Genomic DNA, 21161 nt, shown 5'->3' on the forward strand with positions numbered 1-21161 from the left:
TTTCATAACAGCGCGTAGCTTAGCTTAGCTTAGCTTAGCGTAGCTTTCTGTGTGTGGTGGCCTTAATTCCTGATCAGGTCATAGAGATGCAACTTTTCCAAGCAAAGATGTTATACTTCAGATAGGGCCACTGAAAACAACAAAATATTACCAACCTCTTGATGTGTACTTCTTTCAGCAATAAAATCTTATATGAGAAAGATTACCGATTTTGTAAAACTAAAATGAGAAAAACCACAAGTTACATGATCAGCATTTCATCATTAGAATAATAATAATGTTATTTGCTTTACGTCCCACTAACTACTTTTTAAGGTCTTCGGAGACGCCGAGGTGCCAGAATTTAGTCCCGCAGGCGTTCTTTTACGTGCCAGTAAATCTACCGACACGGGGCATTCATCATTAGAATTCACTCTGATAATCAATCAATTTTCTGCACTAAAGTATATGCCTATGTTGCAATATGCTTTGCAAAAAGCAGGTTATGACATGGGCAATGAAAGCTTTAGAGAATAAAATGTAGGAATGTTGATTTTTATTTATGCAGTTAAATGAGCCAATTTTAACATGCACATTTTATGCTTGATTCAGTTGAATCTCATTAGCATTTTTGAAGGGATTAAAAAATGTTGAACATCATATGCACGGAAAATAATATTGAAGAAAAGCAAAATTTACAATTTATAGTGATTTAGGCTGGTGATTAAAAAAATAAAAAAAATCACAGATTTAACTACACTACAGACTGAAATACATACCCAGTGTAGATCGCTTTTTCTATAACTGTCTTAAATTGTATATGGCTGAATCCATCTTTGTTAATACAGCCATATCATTAATGCCAACAACAAAGCTCAACACAAATCATGCCTCTACAGCATTTGACAGCATAGACACCAGTGTTGGTTCAGTTTCATCCTCTCAGTCATTACTTTCCTCTTGCAGGTTCTTGGATGTTTGCTGATCCAGGATTTCGTCAATCGTGATAGACTGACAAACCTGTTGTCGTATTCTGTGCATTCACAACTAAGTATTTATTTATTTTCCACCTAGTCGATACAATGATTGCCTAAGGCAATTTAATGGTTAAAAGTGGTACATGTTTCGTATATTATCAACATCTTCAGCCACATAACACAAATGTTACGTTGTCTTCCTCCCCCATTACCTCCTGCCAATTATATGCTTCCATTGTGTTTTCACTTGTAAGCACTATGTCACCAGCAACAAGACGGCTAAAGTCGGGTTTTATCGTAACAGCTCTTTACACAGTTTTCAGGAAATGAACCGCACACATATTTTATAAATTCATTGTGTCCAAGATGTTCAATCAATCAATCAATCAATCAATCAATCAATCAATCAATCAATCAATCAATCAATCAATCAATCAATCAATACTGATATGCATTTAGGGCAGTCGCCCAGGTGGCAGATTCCCTATCTGTTGCTTTCCTAGCCTCTTCCGAAATGATTTCAAAGAAATTGGAAAGTTATTCCAATCCCTAACTCCCCTTCCTATAAATGAATATTTGCCCCAGTTCGTCCTCTTGAATTCCAACTTTATCTTCATATTGTGATCTTTCCTACTTTTATAAACGCCATTCAAACCTATTCGTCTTCTAATGTCATTCCACGCCATCTCTCCGCTGACAGCTCGGAACATACCACTTATTACAAGTGATGAAAATCATTTTTCGTCCGTATTGAAAGTTTCATAAACTGTATATAGGATAATATTTTTTGTTTATTTCCACCTATTCAATACATTACAAGATGTTGGCATTTACTTTAAAACATTATTCAGATGAGACATGTTTCGCCTCCTACTGTGAAGCATCCTCAGTCATTATCAAAAACCTTATTATTTTACCAGGCATCTGGTTAAAGATATTCAAAAATGTGTTTGATGATTATAAGAGAGGTAAGATTTACGTTTGTTATAAACATGTTCATGAAGTAACTAAAAATCTAATATATTGATAAAAACATATGTATTTCTTTGTTGAATAGGACTTGTTTGATTGTACTATAGTAAAAGAAGGTGGCTTGAAGCCGTAGTCATTAATAGATGTCTAATACATAGTGGAAGGCATAAAATATCAGTTCTATGAGAATATACATTACATTCAATTGATACTAAAAACTAGTGGATTCATAGGTAGTACATATAAAATGTTCAATGAAATAACTAAAGATCTAATAAAATGATAAACACATATGCAGTTCTTTGTTGATTAGGACGTCGTATGATTGTACGGCTTAAAGCCGTAGTCATTAATAGATGTCTAATACATAGTGGAAGGCATATGAAATCAGTTCAATGAGAATATATAATACAATCAATTGATACATAAAAACTGGTAGATTCATAAGCAGTACATTTAAAAATGAAGGCGTCATGTGACTATAAATGACAGTTGATGGCTTAAAGCCGTAGTCAAAGTTTAAAGTATAGGTCGATAACTGCTAATATATGGTAAAAAGATATAAGTCAAAATATAAAGCTTAGTATAAAAAATATGAAGGAAAAACATTCCAATTGTTTGACAAAAGTTACTTGACGTTGGCATGCATTTGTCCGTGATATTTATTGGTCAACAGTTCGTAGGTTATTTTAGATTTATTCGGCAAGATTGCGTTGACAAGAAGTTCACCAGATATTTATCATCATCATCATCCTAAACCATCTCCAGTTTCCCGGGTGTGGTATATGAGCCTCCTCCATCTCATCCTGTCCTTGTACCATTCTTCCTCCACCAACTTGTCCCAATCATGACCTCTCAGCATTACATCGCTCTTAACTAAATCTATCCATTTCCTTCGTGGCCTTCCCACGGGTCGTCTTCCTTCTACCTTTCTGTCAAATTCCTTCCTTGCAGTTCTGTTTACTGGCATCCTCTTCATGTGACCAGACCACTTCAGTCTTGATATCTGAATCTTATTTAGGAGAGAATTGTCTATTCCTACTTCTTCTCTAATTTTCTCATTCCTAATCTTGTCTTTCCTGGTTTTCTGGATCATAGTGCGTAGGAATTTCATTTCAGCTGCCTGAAGTTTGGAATTATCTCTATTGGTCAGTGTTGTGGTTTCGAGACTGTATGTAAGAATTGGCGTATAATAGGACTTGTACAATGTCATTTTTGTTTTCATGGGTATTTGCTCATCCCACAGCAGGTGTCTTACCTGGTGGTAAAATTGTGCTGCCTGATGTTTATAGTTGGCCTAATTTGTATTAAGTCATCAAGAAAGTTGCAGAGATGATGATGGGTGGAAATTCTCAACGTTGAATTGGTTTTTTGACGTGAAGGTTGGAGAGCTGTTGTGTTCTTCTTCGATGACAATATATTTTATAAAACGTTGATTTTAATAATTTATACTATTGAAGAGTATTATGGAAGTTTGAAGAGGCTGTTGAATTATTGTTGTTATAGATTGGTTCTATGGCGTTGTAGGCCCGTTTGACAAGCTGTGTGAGGCGCTATTAGGATAATAATTATAATAATATCATTATCCTACACTTCCCACATCAAGACTGAATATCTGTCAAGATGGCCCCTCAATGAGTGTTGATGCCCATCCTCCTGGTGGGGCTTGGAGGCAGAGGCAGGCTCATCAGGAGCTGAGGGGGGATGGAGGTGGGGAAGATGGGATTCATAAGGAGAGAGCCCATTCGAAGACAGCAGTGTGTGAGGATGCGAAGGTCATCAGTCCTTTTGATTTTCCATGTTTTCCCTCATCTCCTAATTCTGTTGTTCCCTCTTTCCACACTGACCTGCCATTGTGTTCATCTTATTATGTGTTTCTTGTTTGTTCCTCTCCCCCTCTCACTCTATATGACTTGATTTGACACTTCCGTTCCTGTACTTACATTAATACACATACATTATTGTTCTCCTTCATTGTTCTCGTAAGTCTTTTCAATAGGAGCCTAATCTCAAGGATAAAATAAAATTATACGAAACTAAACTAACTAAATATATAAAGTAAAATGGATCAAATAAATGCACACATTGTCTTGTAATAAAACTTTGGTACAAGGAATTTGTCAAATCTGTTTCTTAAAAGACTGCCTTGTGAACAATATACTTTTTATATCCAAATAATTGCTGGCTTGCTGGAATGATACAAAAATTATGATAGTGCTACAATTCTAAAAAGCATGACATACCCGAAATATCCGTTCGTCAGCATCTGTAAAAGATCGATCAAGCCTTCCTCTCAAGTTGTTTATTTCCTTCTGCAATTCCTTAGTGTCATTGATAACTTTATCAATTTCCTCCTTTTGTTTGCGAATGTTACCAATGATCTCCAAGATCCGTCGTGTGTATGCTGACCTGGAAACACTGTATGAACAGAGATAATATAATGAATAGTTACCTTAATTCAACATCTTTATTTACAAAACCTCAAAATCCACAACAGAACAAATACACACTTGCAAAATGATTATCAAATGCAGAAATCAGACCTGTAAAATTTATCAGATTCTATGCTCTATCATAAACCACAACAGAACATTACCAAGAAGTTCTGAAGCTCCATCAACCTTCTGTTCATTGCTGACCTACATCAGAATTCACAGACACACCACAATATCACTCTACTCCATTAAAATTCACCACCCATCCACTCTCTTGTATTGGAATCCCAAATTTCATGGAAGATATCTCTCTCTTTAAGAGAACAGGGTAATTTTGTTTCTTTCAATGGGAATAGGAAGAGTTACACAAATTCCATTATAACACCAATTTTGCGTGTCCTCTATTTTTTCAAGTTTAAAAACTTCATGTTAATTCCGTATTGAACCGAGAATCTAATGGAAATAAGAGAGGTCCACCTATTCAGTACCATATAATGTTACAAGAAAAATTATAACATTTTATTATACTCAGTACCGGTTTCGATGCTGGTCTACATCATCATCAGCAAAAAATAAGAAAAATATACATAGACAAGGTTACAATACACAATGCATAAAGTATACACAAATTTTACAAAACTGGCAAGACCTAATTAAAATCGAGATCCATAAACATTAACCTATGACTTAAACCTAAAAATAGCACCAACTGTCTTAAAACTTTGAATATACGTCCTCTTGATAAAAGTCCTCTGAATCTAAAAACATTAAACCATGTGCGAGCAGATTGAACCGAGGACAAAAAAACCAATGCTTCACTATCATAAAAGTCCAAGAGCATAATTTTAATTTTGTAAGAACATATGTATAAAAGGTTTTTTTGCTGAACATTCGCTGAGTATTAGAGTAACCAGTGCAAGAATTAAGAAACCATTTTTCTATTGGTTAAAAATGGCTGTCATTAAAATAACGTAACCAGTCAAAAGACATAACTTCCAGTACTAAAAAAGAACATGAGAGAACTTCAGATAGTGTTTTGCGTTATAAAACATATGTCTTTTCTAACTTAGCAGACTGAATCCAGCCGCGTTCTTTAAGTATTAAATAACAAGATCTTTTTAATGAAAAATTGGCGGACACCGTGTTTCCAGGGTACTGAACGATGTTCTTGGTTCAAATAAGGACCTGAATAAAATAAAAAAGAAAAGAATGTCAAGAAAGGCTTTTTTTTAAAAATCTTGTCGTAAGAATTAACGTGAATAAGAGACTCACCGCTGAGAGCGTATATATTATGTGTGTTATTAGACATTAGGGAAGACAATCCGCAAGACACCGTGACCAATGCACCCGCGTTGGAGGGGAAGGGAGGGGGAAGCAGAACAAGGGAGGCACTGAGAAGGAGTAGGAGGGGCTCGGAGCCAATGGCAATGAAGGAAGGAGAGAAGAGGGAGGGGAATTATGCAGGGCAATGCGGCGAGAGGGCGTGGTGTGAGAACATTTTTCTGTATGCTATGAAAAACTGATTTGCTATTGGAAGCTTTTCTGAGTCTGAAAAACACTATTAAAAAATCGAACAATACTCTTGGTTTCTCAGAAATATCATTAAGATTCAAACCAGCATTAAAGTATTGATCCAGGTGACGCGTACCTGATTTTAAAGTTACGCCCTGTTTGTCCAAGATAAGAACTGCTGCAGTCATGGCAGCATAATCTGTATACTCCAGAACTATGAAAAACATTATTTCTGTTTAATGAAGTGGAGTTATGCAGGATGTCAATACTTCTATTATTAGTTCTGTAAGAAATCTTAGTGTTATGTTTTTTGAAGATGTTGGTGATGCTGTGTATTTTATTTGTAAAGGTAAAAGTCAAAAAATTATTAACTTTGGATTTTTCTCTCGAAAGGGTGGTATCAGGACGGTACTTAAACTTGTTAACAATTCTATCAATGAAAGCATTCTTAAAACCATTGTTTCAAGCTATCGCCCGGATTAAATTTAATTCTTTATTCAGATTCTTTTTCGACATAAGAACTCTAAAGGCTCTGTCAACCAGACTATTATATGTGGCATTTTTATGGGCCTGAGGATGGGAAGAATCGTTCCTGATGGCGATAGCAGTCTGAGTAGGCTTTCTATAGATATTATATGAAAAGGAAGAAAGTGAACGAGTAACCGTTAGGTCCAAAATATTCAAACGATTATTATTCTCGGATTCTAAGGTAAACTTTATATTCTGATCTAAAGTGTTAAGATTGTCAAGAGTAGTTTTGCATCTGTGGACCGTTCATCTAGAATTACGAAGGTATCGTCCACAAATCTGGCCCAGAAATAAATATTACTGCAGGTTAAATTTTTGCTTATAGCATTATTTTCTAAGTGGTCTAAGTAAATCTCTGCCAAAATCCCGGAGGCCGGTGACCCCATTGCCAGACCATTCTGCTTATAAATGGTAATATCAAAAGTAAAGTAATTATTATTAATTAGCAAGTTAAGAAGACTCATAAAATTTTAAACTTCCAGTTTACTAGTTGACTATTGGCAAGATGATTCTTCTTAATGATAGGAAGAAGCTCCTTGGTACTTATACTGGGAAACATGTTAACTAAATCTGGTTGACAGAGCCTTTAGAGTTCCTATGTCGAAAAAGAATCTGAATAAAGAATTAAATTTAATCCGGGCGATAGCTAGAAACAATGGTTTTAAGAATGCTTTCATTGATAGAATTGTTAACAGGTTTAGGTACCGTCCTAATACCACCCTTTCGAGAGAAAAATCCAAAGTTAATAATTTTTTGACTTTTACCTTTACAAATAAAATACACAGCATCACCAACATCTTCAAAAAACATAACACTAAGATTTCTTACAGAACTAATAATAGAAGTAATGACATCCTGCATAACTCCACTTCATTAAAGAGAAATAATGTTTTTCATAGTTCTGGAGTATACAAATTATGCTGCCATGACTGCAGCAGTTTATCTTGGACAAACAGCGCATAACTTTAAAACCAGATACGCGGAACACGTTAATGCCATTAGGTACAATAGGTTTTCAGCAATGGAGCAGCATATGAAAGATTTTCAACATAATTTTACTAGCATTGATCATGATCTCACAGTTTTACAGGTTATTAATAAAGGTACTTTGCTTGACATCACTGAGAGCTGTTTTATTCACCTGGATCAATACTTTAATGTTGGTTTGAATCTTAATGATATTTCTGAGAAACCAAGAGTATTGTTCGATTTTTTGATAACAATTTTCAGACTCAGAAAAGCTTCCAATAGCAAATCAGTTTTTCATAGCATACAGAAAATGTTCTCACGCCACGCCCTCTCGCTGCGTTGCCCTGCGTAATTCCCCTCCCTCTTCTCTCCTTCCTTCATTGCTATTACCTCCGAGCCCCTCCTACTCCTTCTAAGTGCCTCCCTTGTTCTGCTTCCCCCTCCCTTCCCCTCCAACGCGGGTGCATTGGTCACGGCGTCTTGCAGCTCTCACTGTCTTCCCTAACGTCTAATAACACACATAATATATACACTCCCAGAGGTGAGTCTCTTATTCATGTCAATTCTTACGACAAGATTTCTTTTTTAAAAGCCTTTCTTGACATTCTTTTCTTTTTTATTTGATTCAGGTCCTTATTTGAACCGAGAACATCGTTCAGTACCCTGGAAACATGGCGTCTGCCAATTTTTCATTAAAAAAATATTGTTATTTAATACTTAAAGAACGCGGCTGGATTCAGTCTGCTAAGTTAGAGAAGACATATGTTTTATTACGCAAAACACTGTCTGAAGTTCTCTCATGTTCTTTTTTAGTACTGTACTGGAAGTTGTTACGTCTTTTGACTGGTTACGTTATTTTAATGACAGCCATTTTTAACCAATAGAAAAATGGTTTCTTAATTCTTGCACTGGTTACTCTAATACTCAGTGAATGTTCAGCAAGAAAACCTTTTATACATATGTTCTTACAAAATTAAAATTATGCTCTTGGACTTTTATGATAGTGAAGCATTGGTTTTTTGTCCTCAGTTCAATCTGCTCGAACATGGTTTAATGTTTTTAGATTCAGAGGACTTTTATCAAGAGGACGTATATTCAAAGTTTTAAGACAGTTGGTGCTATTTTTAGGTTTAAGTCATAGGTTAATGTTTATGGATCTCGTTTTTGATTAGGTCTTGCCAGTTTTGTAAAATTTGTGTATACTTTATGTATTGTTTATTGTAACTTTGTCTATGTATATTCTTCTTATTTTTGGCTGATGATGATGTAGACCAGCATCGAAACCGGTACTGAGTATAATAAAATGTTATAATTTTTCTTATAACATTATATAGTATTGAATAGGTGGACCTCTCTTGTTTCCATTAGATGACCTCTATTTAGCGTAAACCTGCATTAAACGCTAGAAACGGGAAACAAGAGAGAAGCCTCCCCACAGGATGTTTTAAGAATATTAATTAAATTCATCCGGGTGTTCCCTGGGCAACGGACTAGGACATTTCCTAGATGGCTGATTTTCTCACACCAGAAACATCTTTTGTAAATATATTTCATTCAGGTGACCACCTAGAATTTAACATGACAGCAAGGAAATATCAAAGCAAGTCATTTTAAGGACCCAAATTTACAATCATGTCTTTTAACACTGAAGGCATATCATCTTGTAAAGAAAAGCTGCTGAGCCGAGTTTGTAGAGAGCAAAACGTTCATGTTGCGTGCATCGAAGAATTCCACAGAGATATTAACCAGGTGCGACCCAGAATTCATGGCATGTGACTTATTGCTGAAATACCTCATAGCAAATATGGAAGTGATATATTTACAAAACCTGAAACCTTGATTCTGTCAACAGCATTTACAATAGAGAATGAGATTGAAATTATAACAACTGAACTTTCCAACTGTACAGTACCGGGCGAGTTGGCCGTGCGTGTAGAGGCGCGCGGTTGCGAGCTTGCATCCGGGAGATAGTAGGTTCAAATCCCACTATCGGCAGCCCTGAAAATGGTTTTCCGTGGTTTCCCATTTTCACACCAGGCAAATGCTGGGGCTGTACCTTAATTAAGGCCATGGCCGCTTCCTTCCAACTCCTAGGCCTTTCCTATCCCATCGTCGCCATAAGACCTATCTGTGTCGGCGCGACGTAAAGCCCCTAGCAAAAAAAAAAAAGCAACTGTACAGTTACATCAATCTACAAGCCTCCAGCCTCCAATTTCTCCTTCAAAGAACCAGTGAACTTTAGAAACCAGAAAGTGAATTTTGTGGTGGGTGATTTTAATTGTCACAGTACCAAATGAGGATATGAACACAGTGTTGACAATGGCGAGTTACTACAACACTGGGCTGATGCTATGGAACTCTCTCTTATTCATGATAGTAAACTGCCACCTTCTTTTAACGGTGGCCGTTGGAGAAGAGGATATAATCCAGATTTGATCTTTGTCACTAATAGTATAGCACAACAATGCAGCAAGGGAGTATGCAACCCAGTCCCCAAGTCTCAACACAGACCAATACTATGTCAGTTTTACTCTGCTATCCGACCTCAGTACGCTCCCTTTCGTCGTAGATACAATTTCAAAAAAGCAGACTGGTCAAAATTCTCTGCGGTACTGGATGATATGGTCCAAAACATCAAACCAGTTCCTGAAGCATATGAACAGTTCACTGAGGCTGTTAAGAAAAGTTCTTGTAAATCTATTACCTGTGGATGTCGCACCAGTTACATTGAAGGTCTTAATCTGGATGCAGTCTCGCAACTAGAGGACTACTACAAGCTATTCAAACAGAACCCAATGGGCGAGGAAACTATTAAAGCAGCACACGCCCTAACTTCTCTTAAAAAAAAATTTAAAAAAAGTGGCACTACAGCCCTTGAAGGGCCTAGGCCTACCAAGCAACCGCTGCTCAGCCCGAAGGCCTGCAGATTACGAGGTGTCATGTGGTAAGCACAACGGATCCTTTCGGCCGTTATTCTTGGCTTTCTAGACTGGGGCCGCCATCTCACCGTCAGAAAGCTCCTTAATTCTAATCACATAGGCTGAGTGGACCTCGAACCAGCCCTCAGGTCCAGGTAAAAATTCCTGACCTCGCTGGGAAACGAACCCGGGACCTCTGCGTAAGAGGCAGGCACGCTACCCCTACACCACGGGGCTGGCAGCCTCATCGAAAAGAGAGAGCTGGTCAAAATTAATGGATGAAATTGGATATGACGCAGAGCAGCCGAAAGGCCTGCAGACTCCTAAAGAAGCCGAGCAGAGATCCAACCATAAGTAACACACATTCTTATGTTACAGCCAATCAGACTGCCCACCAACTTCTCATGAATGGCAAAATAAAACAAGAAGCCAAAACCCAGAGAGCTATGTTGAAAGTACCTGCAGGTAGGGATGAAGAAACATCTAAGCTCATGCAAAATTTCAATTTCACTGAGTTGAAAAATGCAATAATCAAGTGCAAATCACGTAAAGCTGCGGGTTTGGATGATATGCGAGTTGAGCAAATAAAGAGCTTTGGAGAAAACAGGAAAGAATGGTTGCTACAGTTTTATAATAACTGCCTAGAGATGTCTTAAGATTCCAAAATTGTGGAGCAAAGCATGTATAATTGCTGTTCTGAAGCCTGGAAAGGACAGCAGAGACTCCAGGAACTACAGACCAGTATCTATTTTTGAAAGTATGATACTCAACAGACTCATCCAGACTATCAACAAAAACCTCATTCCACAACAGGCAGGCTTTAGACCAGGCAAAAATGCTATTGAACAAGTTCTCAACCTCGCGCAGTACATTGAGGATGGTTTTGAATATCGACAAATAACAGGGGTAGCTTTCATTGACCTCAGTGCTGCATATGATACAGTGAACCACCGTATACTGCTTCATAAGATCTTTACACTCACGAAAGATTCAAAACTTACCAGACTGATGTCAACCTTGTTGCAGAACCGGAGGTTTTTGTTGACTTTCAAGGACAAAGAAGCAGATGGATATCACAGAAAAATGGATTGCCCCAAGGAAGTGTACTGGCTCCATTGCTATTTAATAGTTATACCAATGACCAACCACTCCCTAACAAAACAAGAAGTTTCATATATGCAGACGACCTTGCACTAGCCTGCCAGAGTGAAACTTTTGAAGAGGTAGAACCACTTTTGACAGCACTCTAAAGCCAAATCCATCAAAATCTCTGCTTTGTGCTTTCCACCTCAAGAACGGAGAGGCATCAAGGAAATTACATGTCTCCTGGAATGGAACCGCCCAAAGTACCTAGGGGTAATGCTGGACCGCTCCCTCACTTTCAGAAAACACTGTTCCAACATCAAACATGAAGTCAGTGCCAGAAACAACATCCTGAGGAAGCTGAAAGGTATAAACTGGGGTGCAAAGCCACAAGTTCTTAGAACCACTGCATTGGCTCGTGTTACTCTGCTGCAGAATACGCATCCCTTGTGTGGTATAGATCATCCCACGCCAAGACTGTGGACCCTGCCCTGAATGAAGCTTGTAGATTAATTACAGGATGCCTGAAACCTACCCCTGTTGAGAAGCTATACTGTCTTGCTGGCGTTGCACCTCCAAGTATTCGTCGAGAAGTCGCTGCCGATCAAGAATGACTGAAGGTTGAGAAAGTTGAAGCTCAACCGCAATTTGGTCATCAACAATCTCAATCTAGACTGAAATCCAGGAAAAGCTTCCTCCAGACATCAAAGCCCTTGAATGGACCACCAGACAAGGCAAGACTTTCCTTGTGGAAATCTAAGCAGCAAGAATGGATGGAGCCACGTGAACAACTTCCGAGTGGCTACAATGAAGACTGGAGTGTTTGGAGGTCCCTTAACCAATTAAGAGCTGGTGTCGGCAGGGCTAAGTCCTCACTTAAGTTATGAGGCTTCACATCAGAGGACAGCAAATGCGACTGCAGTGAAGAACAAACAATGAACCACATATATCAATGTCCTCTCTGCCCATTTTCATGCTCAGAGCAAGATTTAATGCTTGCTGATGACAACGCCCTAGGTGTGCCTCAGTTTTTGAAAAACACCATCTAGATGTACAGTAAATTTGGTCAATTTCCTTTGTCTGTTAATTTTTGTAAATAGTTTTATTATTATTTTATTTTTAATATGATTAAGTATGCTTCTGACACGAGTAAATAAATAATGCTAGAAACGTTAAGTCCCAAAAATTATTCCATAAGAATAATGCAATTTTATATTTGATTTAACGCAATTCACATTAGGGCAAAAACCCGCATTTTGCATACGGAAATATTAAAATTATCAAGTACTTATTTCTATTCGTTATGGTTATGGGACATTAAGAACCTGTGAAAATGACGTCATAAGGTTGCTAAGAATGATTCAGCGCAGAAGAGGAATTTAGAGCGCAGGCACTAAGGGCTAAAGTGAGATGTCAGACTCAGGTACACATCTGACCAGGCCGCTGTAGTACAGCAGAAGCGAACCCAGTTTTAATGAAAATATTATAATGCCCTTCGAAAATTCCTATATTAATCTGTGCAATATCCTTCAGTTACAATGAGAACCCTTTTACTGATTCATCCGTTATTACGGCCAGATTTGGGCGTATTCGTTTTCTGTTATCAACATTTATACAATCTACTCCAGTCTGCACCGTTTACATGAATGCGATCGATCGTCTTATGTATCGATGCCTCGCACATGGGAGAGCTAAAATCGGTCTTGAGCGAGCTCTTCCCACAACTCCGATTGGTGTAAACAAACATTGGGGGAACATATTTTCACAATAAGTGCACTGACAGCAGTTGTTAACTCCTTAGAAATAAAGGCTGAAGTAAACGACTGCTTAATTTTAATACTTATGTACTGAAATAAAATAAGAATATGATAATTCTCCTTTGATTCCTTCAGTGTAGCGCGCGTGCGGACCAGAAAATCTAAGGGCATCACAGACCTGTTATTGCTCAATCTCGTGCGGCTAGAAGCCGCCTGCCCCTCTAAGATGATGTGTTGTCGCTGGTAAAACGAACGGATACCGGATGCGACTATTTAGCAGGCTAGAGTCTCGTTCGTTATCGGAATTAACCAGACATGCATGGCTTAATCTTTGAGACAGTTAGGTTACGTACTTTCGCGTCTAGTTAAATTTCAGATAGGCTACTCCCATGTGTATTTATAGTGAAAAGGTTATCATTTATCTACAGGAAGCTTAAAATATGTTTTCATAATACGTGCATGATAGCAGGGCGTTGGCCTCTTACCGCTGGATACCGTGGTTCAAATCCCGGTCACTCCATGTGAGATTTGTGCTGGACAAAGCGGAGGCGGGACAGGTTTTTCTCCGGGTACTCCGGTTTTCCCTGTCATCTTTCATTTCAGCAACACTCTCCATTCTCATTTCATAGCATCTATCAGTCATTAATAAATCACTTTGTGAGTGGCGACCCCATCGTACTAATAGCCTATATTTCATTCATTCATCACATCCCTGACCCGGTCAATGACTGGAAAACAGGTTGTAGGTTCTCAATACGTGCGTGATAAACCTAGATTTGGTGACTCTGTCAAGGAAGAAAATGGAAACGTTTTCCACAAGCCTCCACACTTTTAAGAATGAAATTGAATATGCGTGTTTAGACTATTGGAATTAGAAAATACCGTGCTAATGAGCAGGCCGTTGTTTGGAAACCATCTGTGAATTTTAAAAAACAAACAGATTGCTATTTCATACCAGTTTTAATGCATTTTTGTGTGAGTTTGGTATCTTTCCCAACTTTTATGGAAAATCATGTATAACCTTATAAGAACAATCTTAAACCGAAACAGTTTTGCATTCACCATCAAAAATCTACTGTCATGGTCTCACCATTATTAGGAATAATAGCAAACATATTACTAAATAACATTGAAAAAATTTCTTAACCAACTAAGAGACATAGAGGGAGACAAAGTTTTAACATTATGCACCCGGTGGTAATAATATTACTACCACACAGTGTGCGCCCGAGTGCTGCTGTTAGTAATACTACTACCATGAAATTTGCAATTCAGTCACTCGAAAACTATTAATGTTATCGAATTAGTTTTAGTTTTAACATAATGTCGATTTCATTTACTATTGATAGGTGGTGTTATCGATCAATAGTGATTGGTGGTGCAACTTCGGGACAGAGTTTCATAGCCATGTGCGCTCAGTTAGATCTTACTTAATTGCTGACATACGTACTCCCTGCATGCTCTGGTTCGATAAGCTCAAATTTATGTGCGAGTATTCTTCACAGATTTAGAATTAAAGTGTAGTGGGTCAACAGTCTGCAATCGTCTCTCAAGTAGTCAATTTATGCCGTATATTGAGATATGGATCCTGGACCCAGTACAAGTAAAGGAAATCCTACGTGTGCATACAGCCCACGAATAAGTGAACAGATTATTACGGAACTTGTAAACGATTCGGATTCTGATCTGTATGAAAGTGATTGTGAAGAAGAAAATTAAAATCTACAAGCCCCTCATCATCAGAAGAACCAGTTACAAAAATGGACGAAGGGAGGCGAGAAGCACTGGGGAACACAATGGAAACAAGATATTGCTCCTGTGAACATGCCTGTTTTTTCTTCCCCTATCAAAATTTTGTGAATGTTTCGCAGATGATTTGGTGAGTAGTGTTGCTGCTGAAATTACTGAGAATCATGAGTACATCTGCGGGATGGCTAGCGACTTGACTTATTTCCTTTAATTCCACATGGAACATAGGGCCTCGACGAAATTTCTCCAGCTTGTTCTACCTGCCGCCAATGCTTTCACCTCCCTCCATGTCTTGTTAACTCCAACAATCTCCTTGTCTATGGTTCTCTTCCAGTTTTCTTCTACGCCAATCATCTTGGACGCCGGAGATGGCGCACCATATAACTTGACAATACCAGGCACTATTCATAAGAATAAACGAGAAATTCCACCTGCGTTACTGAATCACATGGCAAGAAAAGTAGGCATATCTATGCTTTTCTTTTCACCAAGAGAAAACACTCCTGTCGTACAAAACCAAGCCGAACAATGTGGTCTCAGTTCTTTCGACCACTCATGAAAGAGGAGAGATCAATCCAACATCGAAGAAGCTAATTATGATTTAGGATTATAACGACATGAAAGGTGGACATGCTAGACCAGATGAACAATCAAATGAATTGTAGTAGAAAGACAAGAAGATGGCCACTTTGTGTCTTCTTTGGTATGTTGAATATTATACTAGTGAACTCTTATGTGATCTATGTTCACAATAAGTTCAAAAATAACGAAAAGCCTTTGACTAGGAGGCAATTTGCAAACGAGCTGCAGTATGAACTTATGAAGGCCATGGGCGATACTTCACCTTGGAATACACAACATGCCGCACATGCTGCACTCGTCTATGGCAGAAATACTTCACAAGAATATGTCTACAGATGAAGCAGAAGGTCCTGAATCAAGAAAATGCAAGATATGTGCCTTTTGCCCAAACAAGAACATAAGGATGACAAAAGTATATGGTTGTCATTGTTCCAGAGCTATATGCCGGGAACATCAAGCAAGGTGCTGTTTGGAATGCAACAATGGACAATGAATGTGGTCGGAATGTTTATGTATGTTGACAGGATTCTATCAAAGAAATGTATCATGAAAAATACATAAATATGTAGCAGTAAGTCCTTTTTACATAGCAATAAATTTCTTCGTCAAAATGACTGTGCGTTAGCTTTAACATTCCTTGTATACCACGTTAGGTATCTACGGTTAATATCTTTCATGAATAATACGATTATTCAGTTCTCTAAACAATGTCGGTAGATTTTTTTGAAAATAATTTCCTTTGGAACATTATACCATGAATTGCAAAATACTTCATGTGATAGATTGATAACATATAAATAATTCGGGTGGCATTAGGTATTTTGAGCTCTGCAGGAAAGTATTGGGTTCCTAACAGATCCTTGAACTACAGTATAACCTCGTTAAGATGTAAGGAAAAAGAATGTGTTAAACAAGAAAACGTACTACTGAATATATACAAATAAAAACAATCCAACGGGGATATGGAAACACCAGATACATTTTTTTTTCCGACATGGCATTTTACGTCGTGTATCTGCGGGTACAGTGAAAATTATATCTAAAGTTTCTAAAGATGAGAAGAAAGTATTAAAAGGTGTGAAAAAAAATTGAGAGAACAAATAGAAAACCTTTGCCGCTGGGGCTTATAAAATAACAAGCGTATGGGGGCTTCATTAATTCCATTCCTAACCTGGTCGAATGACTGGAAACAGGCTGTGGATTTTCATTACTGAAAGATGTAATTAACACCAGACAACACACACGAAAACATGTGCACCGGGGCAATAAAAGTAACGGAAGTATTATTGCAAATCACACTCTTTGTAAAACAAATGTTAGTAAAAGCCTTTTATTTTGGAGCAGTGGGTTATTAAGCATTATTTTTTGGTCACATTCTTACAAAATGAATTGGAGGTTACACTCGATTACATGTGCCTGGGAGGAATGTCTTTGGCCGCCATTTTGAAGTCAAGAAAACTTCAACCAACTCAAGAGATCAAGACGAAACTTGAAGGTGCGAGCTCAACATTTGCAACGTCTGCAAGCTTAAAGATGCGGGCGCCAATCCACTTTCTTACGGATTTTAATTTTGTGTCCATTAGTAAGGAATTTCACGACTTTGCCCATATCCATAACTAGGCTATCACATGACAAATATGCACCGCACTAGTCAGTTTCACACGATTACGTTCCCAATCCAGATACAGGCTACCGTATCAAGCGACAAATATTTGCTAAGTTTCACTGCACCACTCAACATAAAATAAATTTCTAACTTCTGAATGGAATGGTGAATGGCTCACTGTTTTTCAGCAATCTCACTGCTAAACCAGCAAGTAAAACTGAACATTCCTGAGGTTAACAGCTTGCTCCCTGAAGGTGCAACTTATCCTGAAGTTCAGGAATTCAAGGCCTTCTCCCGTAATCACGCAACTGTGGCGACGGCTTTACCCGAGTTGGAAATCATGTTTCTTTCACAAGGGATGACAAATAACATTTTCAGGGCTGGGAAAAATGTGATCATACTAAGCGGTAATAGCGAAAATTTGTGATGTGATAAGCGAGTTATTTTTATATAGACTTAATACGATGAGAATCAGGACTTCAAATTTATGACGTGCTAAGCGGACAAACGTGTCAATGAGGAACGCACTAACAAGGTTTCACTGTAAATAAGACTAAACTACATCATACTTAAACAAAATATGACTGAGAAGCACTACATCAAAGTAAATCAAAACTCTGCTCAGGGTCTTGTGATTACCAAGTAAGAACATACAAGATGGGAAATAAAGGGTTAAATAGTTCAAATAGATAATAGTTCAAAAAGCAGAAAAATGAATACCTCTTTGTATCTTTTGAGATTTTCTCATATTCCAAAACAAGCTGAGTATGTAGTTGCTCCTTGTTCTTTATTTCCTCGCTTAATTCTCGCCCTTTTTCTCTGAGACTACGAACTGCATCTGCTTGTTTTTGACTCTGCGACTGTAATGGAAATTGAAATATCTAAAATAACACTTTTTCAGACAGGCAAAACATTTAACAACAGTGCGTAAAGCACAAAGTAGATGATCAAGCTGAGTTATTTCAACATCAACGTTCTCATTAATATTTTATTTTTTAGGTGTATGATTTGCTACCATTTACTGTAATACACCAAATATATGATCATTGTGAATACTTAAATTTAGCCAAAAAATTAAATTGAAAGGTTCAATGAAATATAGTAGAACAATGGAAGTGAACTAACCAGCCACACAAAGTTGACTTGCATGAATGCGAAGTTAACAGGAATTATTAATATTACAAGGATCTTTGCAAACTGCAAATCCATTACTGGAGTACACATGCAGGTAGGTGTATATGCTTTACAATAAGATTTTGGCATTATATTGTACAAAAGATTTTTCATTATAAAGTACCAACTGATTAACCTTGTTATACAAAAGAGATAAAGACAAAAATACCAACAACACTAAAAGGAAAGGTCAACTTATTGGAAAAAGAACATTACCGAAATGGAAAGAAAGTAAAAACTCAAGTTCATATATTTCAATGCATGTCACATTACTTACAGTGGTAGAAAAACAGAGTAGCAATACATTCTTTCTGTGGTACAAAGAGAAAAAGAAAGTTAAGAATTCAAGGCAAAACTAACATGAATATTGTTGATACAGTGTGGTCATATGATTCAGGAAAAATATGAGGGTTGATTGAGAAGTCTTGGCAAACATTTTTTTCTTTCATAAAAGGCTTCAACTAGGGAAATGTACTAAGTACATTTGAAAGTGTATGACAAGGACTTTTTATAGGTGACACCACACTACATGAGGTAGGGATGCAGGAATCTCTGGTAAGTTAAAGGATAAGCATGGCATTTTGAAATGATTGTTTTATTTGTTGTACTTTTGTACTACCTGTATACAAGCATTTGTACGTATCTTACAAGCTGTTGAACACCCTTCAAAGTAGTCTCCTAGGTTGTCTATGGTTTGTCACCAATGACGAAGAACACGGAAAATACCACTAGAAGCACGAGATTCGTCAATGTGCATTACCTCAAGTTGAAAAGGTTGTATGATGTCTTGTTCGTACGCAATGCTTTTCTCAGCCAACGGCTACTTCAATTTAGCAATAAGATCAAAGTTACGTGGATTAAGATGTACGAACGCTGCTAGACTTCGGTTACTTCCATTATGCACTGCTGTCATCAGACAGCTGACAGAGAGCATGAGCATGACCAGAATGATGCATACATACGCCAGCTGCTGGAAATATTACAGAAGTTCATGACATGTATTTTCAAAAGTATATACTGTATTACAGGTTTGGCACATTTTCAGGAAATAAAAATACCATTGCCATGACTTCTGAATCAACCATTTTATTTACTGTATTTACTTGCCTGTAACACCCTGCCTTAATTTTCAACTATTACTGGGGAAAAAGTTTTGGAAAAAAAGAAATCAGTGGGAGGACAAAAAAGTACAAAAAAAATCTTTCAAATGACCATGCAGCAATTCGTGACATGTTATGCAGACCAATAACATGTGATAATGTAACAAGGGATAAATAAAATAACATATGCTAAGAGATAGACATTTTGGTGTTTTCATGGATGTGATTTCTCTCTTCTCACTTCTCTGGTTTCTTCGAGTGCTGTGGTCATATCTGTATGTTTGGTAGCATAATAGCAACTTCAACACCTAAGAACATTTTCATGATTTCAATGACCTTTTTCTCAGACACATGAAGAAAGACCGTTGCAAGATATAAGCAGGGATTACTTTTCTCCCTTAATTCCATAACTTATAAAAAATTAGGATGTGTGATACATGGGAATAAATACAGAAATAATAAATGAGGTAGTTGCGATTATTACATTTTTCACACACTTCTAAATATCTCCAGAAATATTAGTTCTACCTAATAAGCGTCCATTAGAGCAATTATAGAAAATCTTTTATATCTGATACATTTTTACTGTATGAGCTATAGGCCCTAATAATGGAGATATTCATGAATTTACTTTTATTGCTAACACCATCAACAGCGAACATTGCTGCTCAGTCATCATAGTAAAGAAGCAGTTGCTGATGGTAGTGGTGGTGGTGGTGGTGGTGGTTGTGATTTCTAACTAGCTAAAAACTTCTCCTCTTTCTTAGCATTTATCCTACTTAATTGCAGGGTCTGCTGTTGTGCACTTTCTTTTCCACTTGATGCAGTCTTGTGCATCTTTAGGAGAGACTTTCGCCACATGCATATCCTCCCGTAGAGAGTCGAGCCAGTGCTTCTGTGGTCGCCCTCATGGTCTGTAGCCCTCAGGACTTAAGTTTAATGCCTTTCTTGCAACTGAAGAACCGTTTCTGTGTAGCACATGGCCATACCTTCACAAACGATTCTCTCACATTTTCTCAGGGATTGGGGCCACACCAAGTGCCATCCAAACATCCTCATTTCTGACGTGACCCAGTCTAGTGAGTCCCATTGGTCAGCAAAGCATCTTTCTCTACATGACAGGTAGCTGTTGTTCATGTCTCCTTGTAACTGGCCAACACTCGGTTCCATACAGTGTCACTGGTCCAATGATGGTTCTATAGATTTTGGATTTCAGATACATTGGCACCCTCTGTGACTCCTGTGACTTGGCACCACTTCATCCAGCAGCACTGACTCTCTTTCGAACATCTGGGAGCGTGTCACCATCCGATTGGATAAGTAATGAAACGAAATGGTGTATGGCTTTTAGTGCTGGCACGTGTCCGTGAGTACTTCGGCTCGCCAGGTGCAGGTCTTTTGATTTGACACCCGTAGGCAACCTGCGCGTCATGACGAGGATGAAATATACCCAGCCCCCGTGCCAGCGAAATTAACCAATGATGGTTAAAAATTCCCGACCCTGCCGGGAATCGAACCCAGGGCTCCTGTGACCAAAGGCCAGCATGCTAACCATTTAGCCATGGAGCCGGACATTGGATAAGTGATCCCAGATATTTAAATTGAGATGTTTTGAGAATCTCAACATCATCGGTGTTAATTGACCCATCACTTTACCCCAATTTCTTCCCAACGTTAAGTCGCAGGCCATATCCATCCAAAGAGTTTTTCCAACGTTGGACTAGTTGTTGCAAATCTTGGCCGGATTCACAGGCGACCATAATATTATCAGCACAGAGTAGAGTACAAGGGTGTGGTGTTAACACTTCTGTGCTCATGGTG

The 21161-nt window shown here is 37.9% G+C and overlaps 1 protein-coding gene across 1 annotated transcript in view; it reads right to left on the minus strand.

The window, feature by feature from the left end:
* LOC136875768 (coiled-coil domain-containing protein 22 homolog) overlaps nt 1–21161 on the minus strand; it is a 111031-nt gene that overhangs the window by 36690 nt on the left and 53180 nt on the right. Inside the window, exons 8-9 of the mRNA XM_067149359.2 lie at nt 17788–17927; nt 4172–4346 (exon numbers count right to left, since the gene is read on the minus strand). Coding sequence (XP_067005460.2) covers nt 4172–4346; nt 17788–17927 — 315 coding nt within the window. The remainder of the gene's footprint in view (nt 1–4171; nt 4347–17787; nt 17928–21161) is intronic.

Source organism: Anabrus simplex, chromosome 1, assembly GCF_040414725.1.
Source record: "Anabrus simplex isolate iqAnaSimp1 chromosome 1, ASM4041472v1, whole genome shotgun sequence".
Taxonomy (NCBI): Eukaryota; Metazoa; Arthropoda; class Insecta; order Orthoptera; family Tettigoniidae; genus Anabrus; species Anabrus simplex.